Below are 20,510 nucleotides of genomic sequence, written 5' to 3'. Positions count from 1 at the left end.
TGGTATTCTTTCTCATTTCTAGAAGATAAAGCTGACTGATGGATGAAGTGACCAATGAACTTTATAGCCAGCAGTGAACGGTACTTACACATGTGAAGGAATCAATGCCCAATCCTAACTAGATTTGCGATTGCGCAGTTCTAAATAATGTATAATAAAAATATTGCCAACTGCACGCTTGCATGTACATTATACAAAAGACTAGTGTTGTGAAACGTTAAAATTGCAAAAACTAGTTTTCATTTTTATTTTCTTGTTTTTGTTTAATTCTAGTTTTCAGACATTGTCCTTTTTATTTTAGTTTTAGTTAACAAGATTATTTTATTCATTAACAACATAATTTGTTTTAGTTTGGGAATAACACTAGTTATAAAACAGTAAAACATGAAGTCCAAGGGGATGAGAGAGTTTAAATATGGTAAACAAATATGGTAAAATGTTTGATATTTTATTCTTTTCGATGTTTATTGCCGCCTTTCAGCCTCTCCCAGAAGGTTAAAAATGACAGATTTCAAACATAAGCATGTGAGATATAGTTTTAGACTACTTCAAGATCAGTGATTACAAATATATTATTTTTGATTTTTGGCCCTTTACTAAGGACCTAGCCCTCTATGGATCTCTATCAGAGTGCACACAATTAAATATTTTTAATACATGTATTTAGACTTTAAAGATTTAAACTGAAGCGCAGGTTTTAATATTGTGAATATCTGACACAACTGCTCTTGTTGTTTCTGTACATCTCTCATGAAGTAAATCAATCATATTTTATGAACACTCCTAATTAGGGTGACTTATGCAAATTGAGACTGTTCATTATTTTAAAAGAAAGACACAGGAAACTCTCCATAAATATATGTTTAAAATTATTATTAATATTATGCTTAATTTTTTAGGCAGAATTGTTCAATGTGGGAGAATGTTTCCTCTTTCCTCTTAATTAATACCAGTGTTTTTTCGGCATGTCTATAACATAAAATGATGTAATTATTCTTTTATAACTGGCACCTGGTCTGTGTTGGGTTATAGCCTTTTTCCTAAAAGTGCAATTACTTTATCTATGTGTTATGCTTCCAAAATGCAGATATGAAAGTATATGTTTATGCTTGTTGTGTTTCTTATACACAGATTTACAAATACTAGGGGCGTCAAACTCAATTTTATTGTGGGCCAAAAATCTCTTATATATATTTCTCTTCTGATTCATCCTGCTTCCTCTTCAAATCCCGTCACGTCACCACCCTATATCTAGACTGACTGCTTGACCTTTCACTTTGGCAGTGACATGACACCAATGGGGTCATGAGAGAGGAGCATGGAACGTGGTACTCCGAAGAAGGAATAGGAATCAAGAAATGCGACGTGGGGGTGTATGTGAGGCTGCAGCCAGCGTGGGGAAGGGTTTGGAAGAGGAGAAATAGGAATCGAGAAATGCAGTGTGGGCTGCGTGTGGGGGTGTGGGGGAACTGGGTTTGAAGAGGAAGCAGGACGAACCAGAAGAGAAATCCAACCTTCAGTCTTCAGCCACGGTCAGTTGTACGTGGCTTTTTTTTTTGACTCGCTATCTTTCGTCTCCAGCAAAACACCTATTCACAACTGCGTCTTTCAAGAAGTATTTCTTTCTTCTTGATTTCTGAATTCGTTTCTCACCGTTTTCCGTTCCTATTCTTACATTGCCGTATGCTACCGCGGGCATCGGCTAGTAACACTATATAAACCCAGTGCAGGCTGAAATCCGAGTCAGAGGTCATGGTTCAATGCATAGATTTTATTAGTGCCCTATTATTTTACCAAGAAATAAAACTAATTTTAACAGCCTTAAAAAAGGACATTGTGAAATAACAATGTTACTTTAGATTTCACGTGTAACGCGTGATTCACTGTAGTCTACTGCAGTGTAACTCAGTCCTGGGGACCTTTTGTGGCTGCAGGTTTTTTGTTCTAAACAAGGTCATTTCTTTAACTGGACTCCTAGCCTAATAAGGCAAGCTCTTATTTACCTGTTCTTAAGTTTTTGGGTCAATGTAGAAGTAATTATACTAAGCATTTATGTGTGCTACGTGGAAATTATTTTTTAAGTTTTTTTTTTTTTTTTTTTAATTCTGTGTTATTTATAATGGGGCTGACACTGAAGTAGTTGCAGCCGTTCAGCATTAAGTGTTCTATAACTGCTGAGAACAAAAACATGCAGTCATGTGGAGTCCAAAACTGAATTTGACAAGTATTTCTATAGTAAAGAAATTTCACCCTAATTTCATATAGTTGATTGGCTGGAATTCCAATCATGAAACCATTAAAAACCAATTAAAATCACAGACCAGTGTACAGTGTGTCTGTAAAATGAATGCAGTAAATACTTTAAGTTCTATTGTCATTACAGTATTGCTATTAGAATGATCTATATTAATTAACTAGCAAAATACCCGCGCTTCGCAGCGGAGAAGTAGTGTGTTAAAGAAGTAATGAAAAAGAAAACGAAACATTTTGAAAATAACGTAACATGATTGTCAATGTAATTGTTTTGTCACTGTTGTGAGTGATGAGTGTTGCTGTCATATATAAACTGCTCAAAAAAATTAAAGGAACACTTTGAAAACACATCAGATCTCAATGGGAAAAAGAAATCCTCCTGGATATCTATACTGATATAGACTGGGTAATGTGTTGGGAACGAAAGGATGCCACATCGTTTGATGGAAATGAAAATGATCAACCTACAGAGCCCTGAATTCAAAGACGCCCCAAAAATCAGAGTAAAAAATTATGTGGCAGGCTAGTCCATTTTGCCAAAATTTAATTGCAGCAACTCAAAATTGTACGCAGCACTTTGTATGGCCCCTGTGTTCTTGTATACATGCCTGACAACATCGGTGCATGCTTCTAATGACCAAAACATAATGTCCCAGAGGTGTTCTATTGGATTTAGGTCAGGAAAGTGTGGTGGCCAGTCAATGGTATCAATTCCTTCATCCTCCAGGAACTGCCTGCATACTCTCACCACATGAGGCCAGGAATTGTCGTGCACCAGGAGCCACTGTACCAGCATAGGGTCTGACAATGGGTCCAAGGATTTCATCCTGATACCTAATGGCAGCCAAGGTGCCTTTGTCAAGCCTGTAGAGGTCTGTGTGACCCTCCATGGATATGCCTCCCCAGACAATCATTAACCCACCACCAAACTGCTCATGCTGAATGATGTTACAGGCAGCATAATGTTCTCCATGGCTTCTCCAGACCCTTTCACTTCTGTTACGTGCTCAGGGTGAACCTGCTCTCATCTGCAAAAAGCACAGGGCACCAGTGGTGTATCTGCCAATTCTGGTATTCTATGGCGAATGCCAATCGAGCTGCATGCTGGGCAGTGAGCTCAGGGCCCATTAGAGGACATGGGGCCCTTGGGTCACCCTCATGAAGTCTTTCTGGTTGTTTGGTCAGAGACATTCACACCAGTGGCCTGCTGGAGGTCATTTTGTAGGGCTCTGGCAGTGCTCATCCTGTTCCTCCTTGCCCAAAGGAGCAGATATTGGTCCTGCTGATTGGTGTGATGGATGGCCGGTCATTTATCCTGGTCAATACCTCCAAGCTGCCAGGTGGAGCCCTCCTTGCAGCGTGGAGGTCCCCAGAAGACCAGCAGGGCATCATGGACATTGGAGTTTTTATGCAAAGCCCTGCTGGATGCCGTGGGGGCCACATGAGGGAGCTGCAGGGAGGACCGAGGGCTTCTTCGTGCCCTGTGACCCGGAGGTTCGTCACAGGAAGAGCGACGGACTTCCGGGTTGAAGAAAGGGACTATTTATCCTGACCTGGAAGGAATAAGGACTTGTGGACTGGGGATTGAGAACACTTCCGGGTCAGGGATTATAAAAGGACTATGGGAACTCCCAGACAACGAGCTGAGCTGGGTGGAAGGGTGTCAACGCATCTGGGAGCTGGAGGATTGGTTTATTGTATTATTGTGGTTTATTAGTGATTTATATGAGTATTGTGGAGGAGAGTGTGCTTTGTACACTGTGGCGACAAAATAAAGTCGATTTGAGGACTTTTACCTGGTGTCTGCAGTCGTGGACAGGGGTTCAAGGGAGCGAGAGCGCCCCCTATCGTTCACATGGGTTATGGACCTTCTATGGCCCTCTCCAGCTCTCCTAGAGTAACTGCTTGTCTCCTAGAATCTCCTCCATGCCCTTGAGACTGTGCAGGGAGACACAGCAAACCTTCTGGCAATGACACGTATTGATGTGCCATCCTGGAGACGTTGGACTACCTGTGCAACCTCTGTAGGGTCCAGGTATCGCCTCATGCTACCAGTAGTGACACTGACTGTAGCCAAATGCAAAACTAGTGAAGAAACAGTCAGAAAAGATGAGGGAAAAATGTCAGTGGCCTCCACCTGTTAAACCATTCCTGTTTTGGGGGTCATCTCATTGTTGCCTCTCTAGTGCACCTGTTGGTAAGTTCATTAACACCACAGCAGCTGAAACTGATTAACAACCCCCTCTGCTACTTAACTGACCAGATTAATATCCCATAAGTTTCATTGACTTTATGCTATACTCTGATTAAAAAGTGTTCCTTTAATTTATAATATTTATAAACAGTGTGGGAGAGTTTCCAAGGACTTAAAATATATAAAAATAACCATACAAACATATGGTCTCTACATCACGGATTTTCACCTATCGCGGGGGGTTCTGGAACACAATCCCCGCGATCGAGGAGGGATTACTGTATATATATATATATATATATATACATATATATATATATACATATATACATATATATATATACATATATACATATACATATATACACATACATCCACATATATATATACATATCTACATATACACACACATACATATATACACATAAATACATATATATATGTATACATATATATATATACATATATATACACACACACATACTCTCTTTGGGGTGCAAGCATCTGTTGCTGGGGGTGCCAGAATCCATCAAGGAAGAAAAATGAAAAACATTTGTACAAAATCTTAATTAATTTATCCATTCCTAAATAATTAAATGGGCAGGCTATTTCGTATCAGTGCAGTACGCTGCTTGTTAAAACGGATGACTCCCGCTCTTATGTGCAAGTCTGGGTGGATATTATGAACTTTCGTATCTGTTCAAGTTCTATTTAAATTTTAAATAGAAGGAATTTTTATTTAGTCGACAGAAATATCTTTGGTAGGAATGTAAGTTACAGTAAATTTAGGCATCATTGCATAAATTTTTCTTCACCATACAAATGTAAAGAGTACATTCGCCTTACATTCCAACCAAAGATATTTGTGTCGACTAAATCAGGGGTGTCAAACTCAATTGCACAGGCGGCCAAAATCCAAAATACACTTTAGGTCGCGGGCAGAACAGGATAAACATTTATTGAACACACTAAAACTAAACTTTTAAAACTGTAAAACTTTTAAAACTTAACTTTTTTGAACATAAATATGAATAAAAACAGACAGGAATATTATTCCAGAATAAATCAACTCAAACCTTAAATAACTTGTAATATTTTGCTCTCGATAAAAATATATCCTGTTTAAATTATACAAGTTAGAAATAAAGTAAACGTTAAAAGAACAAACATTCAAATTTCTTTACTCTTATGTAATTTTATAAAAAAAATAAACTTAAATTTTAAATATCCCAAAAGATTTTGCTCTCCATAAAAATATATCCTATCAAAATTATACAAATTCAAATATGAACATGGTGCATAAGAAAACCTGGAAATATAAATCAAATGTGTTCTTTTCAGCAATAACAAATCAAATCATTCAGTTATCTTTGCTCATATGTCATTTTATCAGAGCTGGACGCCTGGCATCTTTTTTTGGCAATAAGTTCGTTTCTGTTTGGTGTGAGGTTCTGTGTTGTGGAGATTCTCAGGATGGACTGCAGGTGCTCATCAGTGAGGCGACTCCTGTGTGCTGTTTTGTTAGTCTTCATCACTAAGAAGAGCTTCTCACACAGATATGTGTGCCCAGAGGGGACTTAGTGGTCTCGTGGTCTGGAATCCCTACAGATTTTATTTTTTTTCTCCAGCTTTTGGAGGTTTTTTTTTTGTTTTTTCTGTCCACCCTGGCCATCGGACCTTACTTATTCTATGTTAATTAATGTTGACTTATGTTTATTTTTTATTGTGTCTTCTATTTTTCTATTCTTTTTGTAAAGCACTTTGAGCTACATTTTTTCGTATGAAAATGTGCTATATAAGTAAATGTTGATTGATTGATTCAGATATGTGCTACCAAACATGCATAAGGTTCGAGCCGCATGTAGACGGAGCTGGAGCATTTCTCCGGAAATGAAGTGAATAAACTGTGCGGGCCCTGCAGTATCGTTCTTTGCCTTCAGTGTGCCATTACACTGCAGCTCAATCACCTCCATCTGAATCTGCACAGGTGCAGTTTCCACATCGACGGCAAATGGGTTGCAAAACAACACAAAATTTGTTCTTCAAAGTCACCAAAGCGCCGTGCGAACTCAGTACGCAGTGCGCTCAGTTTATGAGCAAAGTGCGTATTTGGGAACATCGTTGTGCCGACTTGGTTCAACATTACTTGGCAACAGGGAAAGTGGGGCAAGTTGCACTGGTGCATTTATGTCTCCCATAAAAGCAGCTTCACTTGAAATAACTTTGTGATTTTGCACAGGTAAAAACTTCTGCTGAAGTGTCAGATTCTTCTTTAATTCTTCTGCTTTCTGTATCTTGTGCATTGCATTCAGGTCTTTCAGGTTATCTTGATGTTTTGTCTCATAGTGCCGTCTTAGATTAAATTCTGTAATTACAGCCACATTAGCTCCACAAATGAGACACACGGGTTCAGTAAACATATACTCAGCCTCCCATCGGTTTTTAAAGGCTCTATTTTCAGAATCAACTTTTCTCTTCGGCATCGTGTGGGCTAGCTTCGCAATAACTTGCAGCATCATAAGCTAGACTTGATTAATGCGGTAAGTGTTCTGCAAGGCAGCTGAAGCACTGCATTATGGGATCTGTAGTTTATTGTGTTACCAGTGCTTCATATCCCCGGGCCATTAATAACAATAATATATAAAATGATCTCGCCGGATGTGGCCTGCGGGCCTTGAGTTTGACACATATGGACTAAATAGAACTTGAAAAGATATATTTTTTCGAATTTGATCGCACAATTCAGATCGAGTTGACGCGCACTACAGAACATCGAGCCCGCGTGCTATTGTGGTTTTGCCTGCGTGCAAAGTCTCGTCTATACCTCGTGTCTTCTCAGTAAACTTGTATCTCGCGAAAACCGTCATTCGCCATAGGCATGACAAACGGCAGCGGGAGTGTGTCTATAAACTTAATATAAACTTACGGTTCACGCCGTGCTTTGTTTACGTAGTAGCTGTACTTATGAATATGCTTGTATTTATGAATACGCTTGTATGCATCACTTGCTTCATAATCTTTTTCTGCCTTCTCAATTGTGAAATGGCGTTTTGTGCTCATCGCTGTTTGGAGGTCTTCCTTGTTCTCTACGTACTTACGTAGGAGGCGTGATGATGTCACACGAAACTCCGCCCCCCACGGACATCCAGCTCAACTCCATTACATTATATGTAGAAAAATAGCTTGCAGTTATGACCATTACGCGTAGAATTTCGAAATGAAACCTGCCCAACTTTTGTAAGTAAGCTGTAAGGAATGAGCCTGCCAAATTTCAGCCTTCTACCCACACGGGAACTTGGAGAATTCGTGATGAGTCAGTCAGTGAGGGCTTTGCCTTTTATTAGTATAGATTACCAGTCTTTGGCTAAGCTGGATTAGTAGGCATTACTTTTAATTAAATATAAAATATTGATTAAACAATTTATAAAAGTGTTTTTTGATTTATACTGTAGATACATTTTTTAAAATTTTGAAAAATGTTTTGTTTTGGAATTTTTTACTTCTGGATTTTAATATGAGAATAAAATCAGGTTGATCGGAACTTTAAGGTATTTGGATTCTTCTTTTTTTGTATTATATACATTTTTTTATAGAAATGCTGTGTTTTAAGTCAAATCATTCTTAATCTGTGGAAATACAATTATTCATAAAATATTCTTACACATTGAAGCAATTACAGGTAAAATTCCATTACAACAAACTCTCAGGGACCTAAAAAATATTTCGTTATAACGAAAATTTCGTTGTAATGAGATTCTGTATTTGTTACTATAGTGCTTTCTTTAACTTGCGCCCAGACGTTTGCAATCATTTCAGTAGCTTCTTTTGTGTTAATTTTAATCTCCCACTGCCAACAAGTTATGCTGACGAGAATTTTTGTCAGCATTTCCTTGCGATAATACACTTTCCTGAAGCGCGATTGCAGCATCTGTAGAAGATTGTTTGTCCATTGCCGGGGCAGGGCAAAAACGGGCTCATAACACTGCAGTGAAGTGACACAGAAGCAAATCATAAAAGATCGGGGTCGTGCTATAAGTCCCTGTCTTGCACTCCAAAACACGAGGCTGAGTCTCAGTACTTTAGGAAAACCAACTTTATTCAGCTTGAAACAGGAATGGCACACTTATTTATTGTAGCATGATCTGCCACTCTGCTATACACAGGCACAGCAGTCAGGCTGCATCACCCATCAATATCTTTTCTGTTTGCTTTGGCGGAGAGAGAGCATGGCAGAGAGACACAGAATATCTTTGAGCCAGCTGTTGCCCTGTCTTTCATAGACGCGGAGATCAGACTTTGCAACGTTCTTTGGTGTGTCGTCCAGTTAGGGGAGGTCCCAAGAGGGTTTACAAACCTCACATTTTCTTGAATGATTGCCGCATTAATAGGAATGTTTCTTGAACGAGCATCTCTTAACCACTTAAAAACTGCTTTTTCGACGTCTTCAAATGCAGCAGTTCACATACGTTTGCAACACAAGATTTTTTTTCTTTTTTTGCTCGGACTTTCAGGAAAGTTGACAGCTTCGATGGCGATATTCCGAATTCACTGGTAACGTCTTTTTTTTTGCCGCAACTGAGAGCTGCAAAAATGTAAAGGTTTTTTTCTAATATGAAATGTTATCGTTTTTTCATGTCTGCCATTTCTGTAGGAGGGTGACAATGAGTTCAATTCCAGTGGATGTTTTTTAAATGTTGACGAGCAGTAAGCAAAAGGTATCACTGAAAACCGCAGGAAACAACAAGGGCAAAAAAAAAAAAAAAAACAGCACGAGGAAAGTTCGAAGAAAGGAAAAAAAAAATTACAGTGTTTCTGTTTGGAGATCATTGTGCACAACTGAGCTGCGGCCACAGAACTAACTGCTGTGTGGATGATTCATTCAGGCATTTCAAGGTCTTTTGGGCACTCGTTATAATGAAAGTATCTGCTGAATGTACTTCGTAGTAACGAGATTTCTATAGACTTGCGTCATATGGGGAAACTGTCGGGACCATAAAAATACTTCATTGTAAAGATATTCGTTATAACGGAATTTTGCCTGTATTTGATATTGACAGCTGAAACACTGCGTAAACATAAATATACATGCTTTTATTTGTTTTAAATAATTTTTTAGCCATTAATTTAACTACAGTTTTTAATGTTTAGATATACCTTTAAAATATTTTTGCAGGTTTTTTTTTTTTTTTACATTGTAATAATTCATTATTCCTAATTCCTAAGGTGTAATTTAAAATGATTTTTACTTATGCAGTACAGTAATCCCTTGCTATATCGCGCTTCGACTTTCGCGGCTTCACTCTATCACGGATTTTAAATGTAAGCATATCTAAATACATTTCACCGATTTTTCGCTGGTTCGCAGATTTCTGTGGACAATGGGTCTTTATTAATTTAATTTATGGTACACGCTTCCTCAGTTTGTTTGCCCAGTTGATTTCATACAAGGGACGCTATTGGCAGATGGCTGAGAAGCTACCCAATCAGAGCACGTATTACATGTTAAATAAAACTCCTCAATGATATACGTTCGCAAATTTCAAAGCTCTAACAGCCCGTATTGATTTTTGATTGTTTGCTTTTCTCTGCGCCTGATGGAGGGGGTGTAAGCAGAGGGGCTGTTTGCTTAGAAGATACTGACGCTCCTCTAAAAAATGCTGAAAAGACTACCTTCACATTGATCCCTTCACTGCGGCGGCTTTATCGCGGTGCTTCGTTTACTTAAAGGCACAACGGCCCCATTGATTTTTGTTTACTTTTCTCTCTCTCTGATATTCTCTGCTCCTGATGGTGCTCCTTTGAAGAGAAGATATGTTTGCATTCTTTTAATTGTGAGAAAGAATTGTCATCTCTGTTTTGTCATGGAGCACAGTTTAAACTTTTGACTAAAGGGTGTTATTTCATGTCTAGAGGGCTCTAATAATGTTAAAATCGTATTTAGAAAGTCGTAAACAGGTTTTCTATGCTCTAACTGCGAAAATATTTATAAATAAAGATTTATAAATAAAGAATCCTACTTCGTGGAAATTGATTTATCTGTCTGGAGCGGATTAACCGCGATAAACAAGGGTTTACTGTATAACTGTGCATAGAATATTTATAAATAGTGTGGGAGAGTTTCTAAGGGCTTAAAATATATAAAAATAACCATACAAACATATGATTTCTACCGCGGATTTTCACCTATCGCGGGGGGGTCTGGAACGCAACCCCCGCGATCGAGGAGGGATTACTGTACTTGTTTCCTACAAATACTACCAGTACTTATACTGTATGATTACATACCGAAATAACAAACACAGTGCAGATGCTTTTTATTTCTTTTGCATGGAACACACACTAGAATTGCCTAAAGTGTTAAATGTTGGCGAGTTATAGTGGAAGGTAAGTAGTTTTTGACTCCTTTACTGTAAGTGTACTGCACAGTCATTTGTAAGATGCCATTTATATCTGTAATTGTCTATCTTGTTTTTTTTATCATCTCTACTACAAATAAGAGGCACAGCTTTTATTTTTGGATGTATTTTTAACACGTCGCTCATCAGATGCTTATAGTTGAAAAACTGAATGAACACCAATTTCTCTATGTGCTGTTACCTTTCTTTTTGTTTTGTTTTTCATTATATGATGCATATTGATGTTTCATGTCACACTTTCCATGAAATGAGTTAAGAACTTTTCTAAACCACGGTGTACAGCACAGCAAATAGCCAAGTCCACTGACAGAACAGTAAATGTATTCCTGAGTCATCCCAGATTGACAAAAAATTCCAGTCAGAATTAACTTTAGTTTTATTAGTGCATCTGACATGAGCAAAACAAGGACTTGCAAGTCTTAGCCTGACATCTTTTTCAAAATCACCAACAGTATAGACCTGTTGGTATCACGGAAGTGTGGCCAGCCCTGATGCCTGTGTAGTTTTAAAAAGTGAGAAGTTTGGCAGATTTCTATCTGTCAATCTATTTTCATGAGGCTGTGACATCTTTGTCATCATGTTAAAGCACTAACATTCTTTATGGCAATATGGAGTGTCACCTTATTTTCACATTTTTTTCTGTTGGTTCATTAGCAATTTCTATTGTAACAGTTTAGTAGCTATGATGCTCTGTGATGCACTAATAAACACAATTGGGCACAAAGGATGCATTGTAATAGTGGTTGTAAATGTAATTCTGCTAAATTATATACAGGCATGATTGATATATGAAACAAACATTAATGGGGGTCTCCTAAGAAAACTAACCCGTCATTGTGTGCCATACGTAACGTGTTGAATATGAATGACGCGGGCTGCATTAAAAAGGTTCACGGACTGGATTCAGGCCACAGACCTCATCTGACACTCCTGCTCTAAAGGTTCATGTATGGTCAAATTGATTCTCGGATGAGATGACAACTAGCACATATTTTGAATTTCTGTTCTTCTGACCAGTGGACCTGCACTCTCTAGTAGTAGTATTTACATAAATATTGCAGGGCATATGAACGATGAATATTTTTTCCTGTGTATTTAAGGATGGATAGCTGCTAAAAAAAATAAATATTTTTATTTTCTTCTGTATGTACTCTAGTCTCCATCACATCTTAAAATCATGCTTGTTAGGTTAATTTGGTGTCTGCAGATTTACCCAGTCTAAAAAGATGTGTGTGTGCCAAGGTGCCATGTGATATTTACACAAACTCAACTGTATACCATCTTTAGCCCAGTTTATATAGAAAAACTGTATGAAAGAAACTTTCATAAAGTTTGGTTAATTCTTGTTGAATGTATTTTATTTTTGTTCAAATTCAGATAATAGGGTATAGCCATAAACCATGCAAAATGAAGAGTATAAAAGGTTTCTTCCAGTTAAGCATATTTAAGCAGTAAGCTTGCAATGAGTGAGAGACATTTTCATTAGGTTAACCTTCAATGGAAAGGATTCCATCTGAATTTTAACAAAACTACATTTATTGCAGTTTTTCAATTTACATGTCACCCTGACAGTACAACCTTTCAATAGTCAATTCTGCTTGGTACAAATGAATAAAATGGCTTTTATATTTTCGGGATCTCTTGAAGGCACTTTTATTTTGTTTTTGATATAAGGTTAAGAATGTAGATTTTAGTGACTTAATGTTAGATAAATGTGGAAAATGTGCCTAGATTTATTAGCCACTTTATTGCTAATAAAGATTCATAATCACTTTATATTAAGTATGAAGGCATATAAATACTGCAGGCATATTTTTTCATTAAAATGTAGGTAATACTGAGTATAAGGAACAGGTGTTTGGGAACATTTTACAAATCAGAGGTAGTTATTTTCTCCTCAGTCATTAATTTAAAATTAATAAGGTGGTACACATAATAAGTAACTGTGTCCAGCTGGGGGCACACACTCCCTGGGAATAGGTCCATTGAGAATGCAGCCTTTACTAAACAATATTGTATCTTTTCCCTAGTGCTATGGCAGTGATTCTAAAAAGAAAAAAGAATCAGTAACACTATAGGAAGATTATACTTAGTTTATGTTTAATATCGGCTTAACACTCCCAATAATATAATAGTCGAAGGAAAGTTATACTGGTGAAACCGTGATGTGGTTGGAGGATCCTGCAGTCGGCACTTGTCCAACTTCGAGAGAGAGTGCGGGAAGGCATTTTGTCCTAGGCACGGGCAGGAACGATGTCTTCCATCCTTCCGTAGGTAATCTCTGAGGTTTCTTGCAGTTGTTCCGACTTTTATGCCTTGTCTTCAAGTATGCCACCTCCAGATGTGCGTACAATATTTTGCTGGTAGCATAGGTTACTGCTGAGATTGCTTGCATAGCAGCATCAATTTGGGAATCCTTGAATTAGCTAATAATGACCCTGTCTGTATATTGATTATTATAAAACAGGACACATCAGCACTTCAGCACTGTGCAACACTTGACTCATCCCATCTCCCTGTCAGATTCACCCTGTCATCTGGTTTGTGTGGCTTCAGCAAATATCTATTATTACTAAAAATAATGTGTATGGAATAACCCCCACAGTGGCACACTTAAGACCACTGGCTACAATAACATGTTGAAATCCAGTAATAATAATTTTAGATGTTTAATAAGAAAATTTTATGTTTTTTAAACTTATTATTAAAGAAATACATAGAAGAATTTCTACCGTGTTGGGTGATGTTATGCTGGACAGTTTTGATTTTGTATTTACCAGGTTAGCTGCTTTTCTCTGTAATGATTGGTCTTTAATTTGGAATAATACTGAGAATGGATAAGTGTAGAAGTCATTCTTACACTATTTAATGATTTCACTTCATGCTGACCAGTGAATAATTTCATAATTTAAAAATAGTTTGATTTTTATATAGTAGCTAACCAAAAGATGTATGTGTTATTTTAAAGTCATATTTGGCAAATGTATGTACAAGTAACATGATGATTGAATGCAGTCAGCTGTTAAGTATTCTTTTCTTTTGTTAAAGGATCCAACAGATTTTGAATGGAGTTTTTGGATGGACTGGGGAAAAAGGCATTTGGCCTGGTATTTTCTTTGCCATGTGTTTATTTCACTTGTTACCAACAATCTTATACCAAAGGTAAGCTATTGACAAACATGAGGCAATAATTAATGCTCTATATACAGACAGAATCAAATTTTAACTTCTATGTAAGAGTGGCTTCAAAATAAAACAATTCTTTGATGTATCTGGTTCTTACTTACAAAGAAGAAATACAAGTGTAGTAATGAAAATTAGTGCAACAGGTTGTTTTCTTGTTTAAATAATCTCCTTTTCAGTGTACAGTTAACAGAAAATCATTTCAACACTGTGTTTAATCCAGTATTTATTCTAATGGGTCCAAGGGTCATGATGATAACTAAATGAAAGGCATTTCTAATATAATAATTAATGCATGTTTCTATTAATATATACAGAGTCACCCTTAAAACCACATCCTAAAAAATAAATACAGTGGTGTGAAAAACTATTTGCCCCCTTCCTGATTTCTTATTCTTTTGCATGTTTGTCACACAAAATATTTCTGATCATCAAACACATTTAACCATTAGTCAAATATAACACAAGTAAACACAAAATGCAGTTTTTAAATGATGGTTTTTATTATTTAGGGAGAAAAAAAATCCAAACCTACATGGCCCTGTGTGAAAAAGTAATTGCCCCCTTGTTAAAAAATAACCTAACTTTGGTGTATCACACCTGAGTTCAATTTCCGTAGCCACCCCCAGGCCTGATTACTGCCACACCTGTTTCAATCAAGAAATCACTTAAATAGGAGCTGCCTGACACAGAGAAGTAGACCAAAAGCACCTCAAAAGCTAGACATCATGCCAAGATCCAAAGAAATTCAGGAACAAATGAGAACAGAAGTAATTGAGATCTATCAGTCTGGTAAAGGTTATAAAGCCATTTCTAAAGCTTTGGGACTCCAGCGAACCACAGTGAGAGCCATTATCCACAAATGGCAAAAACATGGAACAGTGTTGAACCTTCCCAGGAGTGGCGGCGGACCAAAATTACCCCAAGAGCGCAGAGACGACTCATCCGAGAGGTCACAAAAGACCCCAGGACAACGTCTAAAGAACTGCAGGCCTCACTTGCCTCAATTAAGGTCAGTGTTCACGACTCCACCATAAGAAAGAGACTGGGCAAAAACGGCCTGCATGGCAGATTTCCAAGACGCAAACCACTGTTTGGCAAAAAGAACATTAGGGCTCGTCTCAATTTTGCTAAGAAACATCTCAATAATTGCCAAGACTTTTGGGAAAATACCTTGTGGACTGATGAGACAAAAGTTGAACTTTTGGAAGGCAAATGTCCCGTTACATCTGGCATAAAAGGAACACAGCATTTCAGAAAAAGAACATCATACCAACAGTAAAATATGGTGGTGGTAGTGTGATGGTCTGGGGTTGTTTTGCTGCTTCAGGACATGGAAGGCTTGCTGTGATAGATGGAACCATGAATTCTACTATCTACCAAAAATCCTGAAGGAGAATGTCCGGCCATCTGTTCGTCAACTCAAGCTGAAGCGATCTTGGGTGCTGCAACAGGACAATGACCCAAAACACACCAGCAAATCCACCTCTGAATGGCTGAAGAAAAACAAAATGAAGACTTTGGAGTGGCCTAGTCAAAGTCCTGACCTGAATCCAATTGAGATGCTATGGCATGACCTTAAAAAAGCGGTTCATGCTAGAAAACCCTCAAATAAAGCTGAATTACAACAATTATGCAAAGATGAGTGGGCCAAAATTCCTCCAGAGCGCTGTAAAAGACTCATTGCAAGTTATCGCAAACACTTGATTGCAGTTATTGCTGCTAAGGGTGGCCCAACCAGTTATTAGGTTCAGGGGGCAATTACTTTTTCACACAGGGCCATGTAGGTTTGGATTTTTTCTCCCTAAATAATAAAAACCATCATTTAAAAACTGCATTTTGTGTTTACTTGTGTTATATTTGACTAATGGTTAAATGTGTTTGATGACCAGAAACATTTTGTGTGACAAACATGCAAAAGAATAAGAAATCAGGAAGGGGGCAAATAGTTTTTCACACCACTGTATATAAACCATAGCAGTGAACTAAACAAATTTAACACGTATTTCCTTTGCTCATTGTTCTTTTGAAACAAACTCAAGCTTGTTGAATGTCAGTCCAGTGTCATGATATCAAGCCACCTCAGTAGTTTCAGTATGTTATGCAGAATGCATAAATCATTTCATAATTTTTTTTTCTGTCTTGAATTTTGGGAAAAAGTATAATAATAAAGCTTCATTTGTAGAGGATTTAACTTTTTATATTTGTGTTTTATGTAAGCATTCAAAAGGCTCATAGTACATCTTAAAATTCTAAAGAGTTAAGAAAGGTAAGAGTGAATATGATGGTTACTTAATTGATGTTTTCCTTTAGTTTAGGGTTGTTTTTCTGATGCTGTATGGTGTTTTCGTCTGCTTCTTGCTTCTGGGTGTTCGAGGTCTGGCTATGGTTCTACTGCATATGATGATCTCCTTTTCTGTTGCCCTTTTGAGGAAACCACTTCTTTGCTGGCTTTGTTCACTGATGCTCCTTTATACATTGCATTTACCATTTTTTGAGGAGCTACAGGTAGGAATAACATATTACACACATATTGATGAAATACTTAGAATATCGTAATATTTTTAAGGATTTGTTAATCTGACAGTACAGGCAGTCCCCGGGTTTCGTACGAGATAGGGACTGTAGGTTTGTTCTTAAGTTAAATTTGTATGTAAGTCGGAACAGGTCCATTATTTTAATAAATGCTATTGTTGACCGACTGTAACCAAGTGCTCTGCCAATGAATGATGGAGTTTCACCCTCTCTCTGACCTTTTTTATTATTTCTACTTTATTATCCATGGTGATGGTTTTTCCTCTTCTTTACTGTATCACCAGCACTTGCATCAGATTTGTGTTTCAGAGACATTGTTGAAGGGTGAAGACAAAAGGTTAAGATGAGCTCTTCTGCTCAGCACTGTACAGGCTATCACAGCAGGAAGGCACCAGTCGTCAATACGTCTGATGTACTGACCAGAGACAACTTCCTGCTATGTAAGTAACAGTACAAGCAGGCTTGCTATTAAGAATGAATGGGGGTGGTGAGGGACGGTTCATCACCAGCCCACCTCACAGTCACGTCCACTTCAGTATGCTGCCTGCAGCGTCTGCCCACCGAGAACCAACACTGTGCTGCCAAAGGCGCGTAAGTAAATCGCCCCCATTCAATAGGCAGCCATCCGATGCACACTGCAATGCTCCATTCGGCCACAACTGGGTCACCGCTTGCAGCATTACCAGCCACCCACTGAGAACGAACGGGACAGCCATGTGTGGTGGGTGGGCAGTGAAACCGCTTGCTGGCGGAAGCTGCCCGAGGGACACTACACTGCGTGAGCAACGAAATAGCCCCCCTGCAGCCTCTGTCTAGCCATCGCTTGCAGCATCCCCAGGCCGATGATGACGGAGTGGCAGTTACTGAGGCACATGCATCGCAGCTGCGGCCCCGCTCGTAAGTCGTATGTCCGTAACCTGGGGACTACCTGTATTAATGATTCTGTTGTTAAGTATTTTCAAATAAGTTTAGAGACAAGTGAACATAATGAAAGGCAGGAACAGGGCTCGGCATCTCCTTAGAAAACAGTGGAAAACAATGCTTATGCATGCCTTACATCTGATGCTGTCTGGCTAGGCTTTGGTTGATTAGGCAGATTTGATCATTAATAAATAGATGAGCAATCTGTGTATCCAAATACAGGCTTCTCTATAAAGAAGTTGTGTTGCTGTTTCAAGATGCACAATAAAGAGATACTTGTACAAAAATGGGCTGCACAATCGAGCTGCATGAAAAAAGCCTTTTCTGTGCCAATGCCACAAAACAGCCTGCTTGCAATAGGTCAAAAAGTATTTAAACAAGCCTAAAAAATTTGTGGAACTAGGTCCTTTGGAGTGATGAGACCAAAACTGAACTTTATGGTCACAACCATAAACTCAGTGTTTGGAGAGGATGCAACAAGGCCCATAATGAAAAGTACCCCATCTCTATTTGTAATGCATGGAGGTGGATCTTGCCTGCATTTCACCTGAAATGGTTTGAGTGTTTTTCTTGAAATCTTGACGTGATACTGGCATTTGTGGCTGAAATCTTGGTTTGTCTACTTTGTGCCTGTTAACAACACAACCCATAATTTTTCATCTTTTTTATCATAGTTTGAGGAGTAGTAGTAGCTCTTTATTGTCATTTCAACCATATAAAATTAGTATAGTACATAGTGAAACGAAACATCGTTCCTCCAGGACCACGGTGCTACATAGAGTACAAGACTTAAGAAAAAAACTACACATTTTAATATAATGTGAATGTGTGCAAGCATGTGCACACATTAAAGGACATGGCAAAAAGAGACAGTGGTACAAACTAAAAAAAGTGCAGTGCCGAGCAGTACATATTTATGATATTTACATGTAGAAACGATTAGCAGGTTGTACCAGAATGTGACAATATCTTAATAGAAGGAACAGATGTAAACGTGACATTGGAAGTAGGAAGAAAGCAACAGTATGATAATAAATACAAAGACGTGATCTGGTTGAGTGGGAAGGTGTGTAAATGTTATCAGTCTAATCACTGAGTGTGATCTTGAGGGAAGAAACTATTACACATTCTGGAAGTGACGGCCCGAATGCTTCAGTACCCTTTTTCAAACTGCAGGAGAGTGAATAGTTTATGTGAGTGGTGCTTCGCTGGTTTGTACTTTTGTAGATGCAGCATGTAGTGTACATGTCTGTGATGGATGGAAGAGAGATTCCGATGATCTTCTCAGCTGTCCTTGATATACAGCAGAGTGTGTTTAGATCTTTTGAAGTTAACAACCACCCCCTTTGTTTTGTCTGTTTGGAGACAGGTTGTTGGCTTTGCACCATTCCATTAACCTCCGCACCTCCTCTCAGTATGCTGATTCGTCATTCTTGCTGATGAGGCTCACCACAGTCATGTCATCAGCAAACTTGATGATGTGGTTAGGCGAGTCAGTAAAGTGAAATGCAGTAGAGTAAGCAAACAGCCCTATGGAGACCAGTGCTCAGTACAGTGGTGCAGGAGATGCTGTTTCCTATCCTGACTGACTGAGGTCTCTGCTATTACAGAGGGAGGTGTTCAGGCACAGAAGGTTAGCTTTCCAGTCAGGTGCGGAGGAATGTGTGTGTTGAACGCTGAACTAAAGTCTATGAACAACACTTTCATCGTCTTTGACCAGGTGAGAGAGGGCCAAAGGGAGGGTGGTGGCAATGGCATCGTCCATTGAATGGTTTCAGCAGTATGCAATGTGCATACGTTCTAAACGCTGATGGTTGTGAGTGCAACAGGACAATAAACGCTGAGGCAGAACACTGAGGATGTCTTCAGCACAGGCACAGTCTTGAAGCACATTGGAACCGTGGTCTTGCTCAGAGAAATGTTGAAGAAGTCAGGAAAAACTGGTTTGCACATTCTCTCAGCAACCTGCTAGGGATATTGTCTAGTCCAGCAGCCTTCCGTGGGTTGACTCTGTGGAGAGTTTTCCTCATGTCGGCTGTGATCAGATGCAGCACTTGATCGTTTGTAGGAAAGGTGGTCATCCTCGCCACCACGTTGTTCTATGCCTCAAATCATGCATATAAGTCGTTTAGTGCATCTGGAAGGGAGGCATCCCCGTCATAGGCTGGTGGTGTTATCTTGTACTTAGTGATAGTCTGGATGCCCTGCCATATGCACCTTTTATCACCAGTGTCCTGGAAGTGGCTATGGATTCTTTTGTTGTGGGTGTGTTTTGTTAGTTTGATGGCCTGGGATAGTTTGGCTTTCGCTGTTCTCAGGGCGGCCTTATCACCTGCTCTAAAAGCTGAGTCCTGAGCTCTCAGTGGTGCACGCACCTCTGTAGTAATCCAAGGCTTCTGATTGGGGCATGTGGTGATGAATTTGGAGACAGTAACATCATCAGTGTACTTGCACATGTTTAAAGAGAGCTTTATATTTTCTTTAATGAGTATTTAATAATAATAATTCTTTACATTTATATAGCGCTTTTCTCACTACTCAAAGCGCTCTCCGCTCAGGGAGGACCCAGGAAGCGAACCCACAATCTCCTTACTGCAAAGTAGCAGCACTACCACTACGTGGATATTTCCAAATATTTAAACTGTTGTGATATGGTTACTAGAATTTAAATCATAATATTAGCAAATATTTACTAAACATCTGTGAGTGTGTATTTTTTGAACCTGCTTTTCCAATATAGGATCACTGGAAGATGGGGCCAATTCTGGCAGTATACTGTAAATGCATCCACTCCTGTGTGGAAGCCAATCCAGTACTTGGTATACTAATGCTTGCCCACACTTCATTGATGCTTAACCAAATTTACATCATCCAGTTTATGTCAATGTCTAAAGGGAGATAATGGTAATTGGAGTGCTGAGGAAAATCTCGGTGAATACAGTTAAAAGATAGAGGCGCAATTGTGCAACTCACTCTGCCTCCATAAGATTCTTTACTGATCATATTTA

At 38.6% G+C, this 20,510-nt stretch overlaps 1 protein-coding gene across 3 annotated transcripts in view; it reads left to right on the top strand.

Moving 5' to 3' along the window:
• The window catches only part of hhat (hedgehog acyltransferase), a 287,098-nt gene that overhangs the window by 53,342 nt on the left and 213,246 nt on the right, over positions 1 to 20,510 (top strand). For 2 of the 3 annotated variants that reach the window (XM_039738567.1, XM_039738568.1), the window contains 2 exons: positions 13,912 to 14,025; positions 16,360 to 16,554. In XM_039738567.1, the coding sequence (XP_039594501.1) occupies positions 13,912 to 14,025; positions 16,360 to 16,554 (309 nt within the window). The remainder of the gene's footprint in view (positions 1 to 13,911; positions 14,026 to 16,359; positions 16,555 to 20,510) is intronic. The other variant, XM_039738569.1, reaches the window with a different exon arrangement.

Source organism: Polypterus senegalus, chromosome 16 (assembly GCF_016835505.1).
Source record: "Polypterus senegalus isolate Bchr_013 chromosome 16, ASM1683550v1, whole genome shotgun sequence".
NCBI classification, from domain to species: domain Eukaryota; kingdom Metazoa; phylum Chordata; class Cladistia; order Polypteriformes; family Polypteridae; genus Polypterus; species Polypterus senegalus.
Note: the sequence above shows the minus strand (reverse complement) of the source record. Positions and strands in the feature narration are given on the sequence as shown.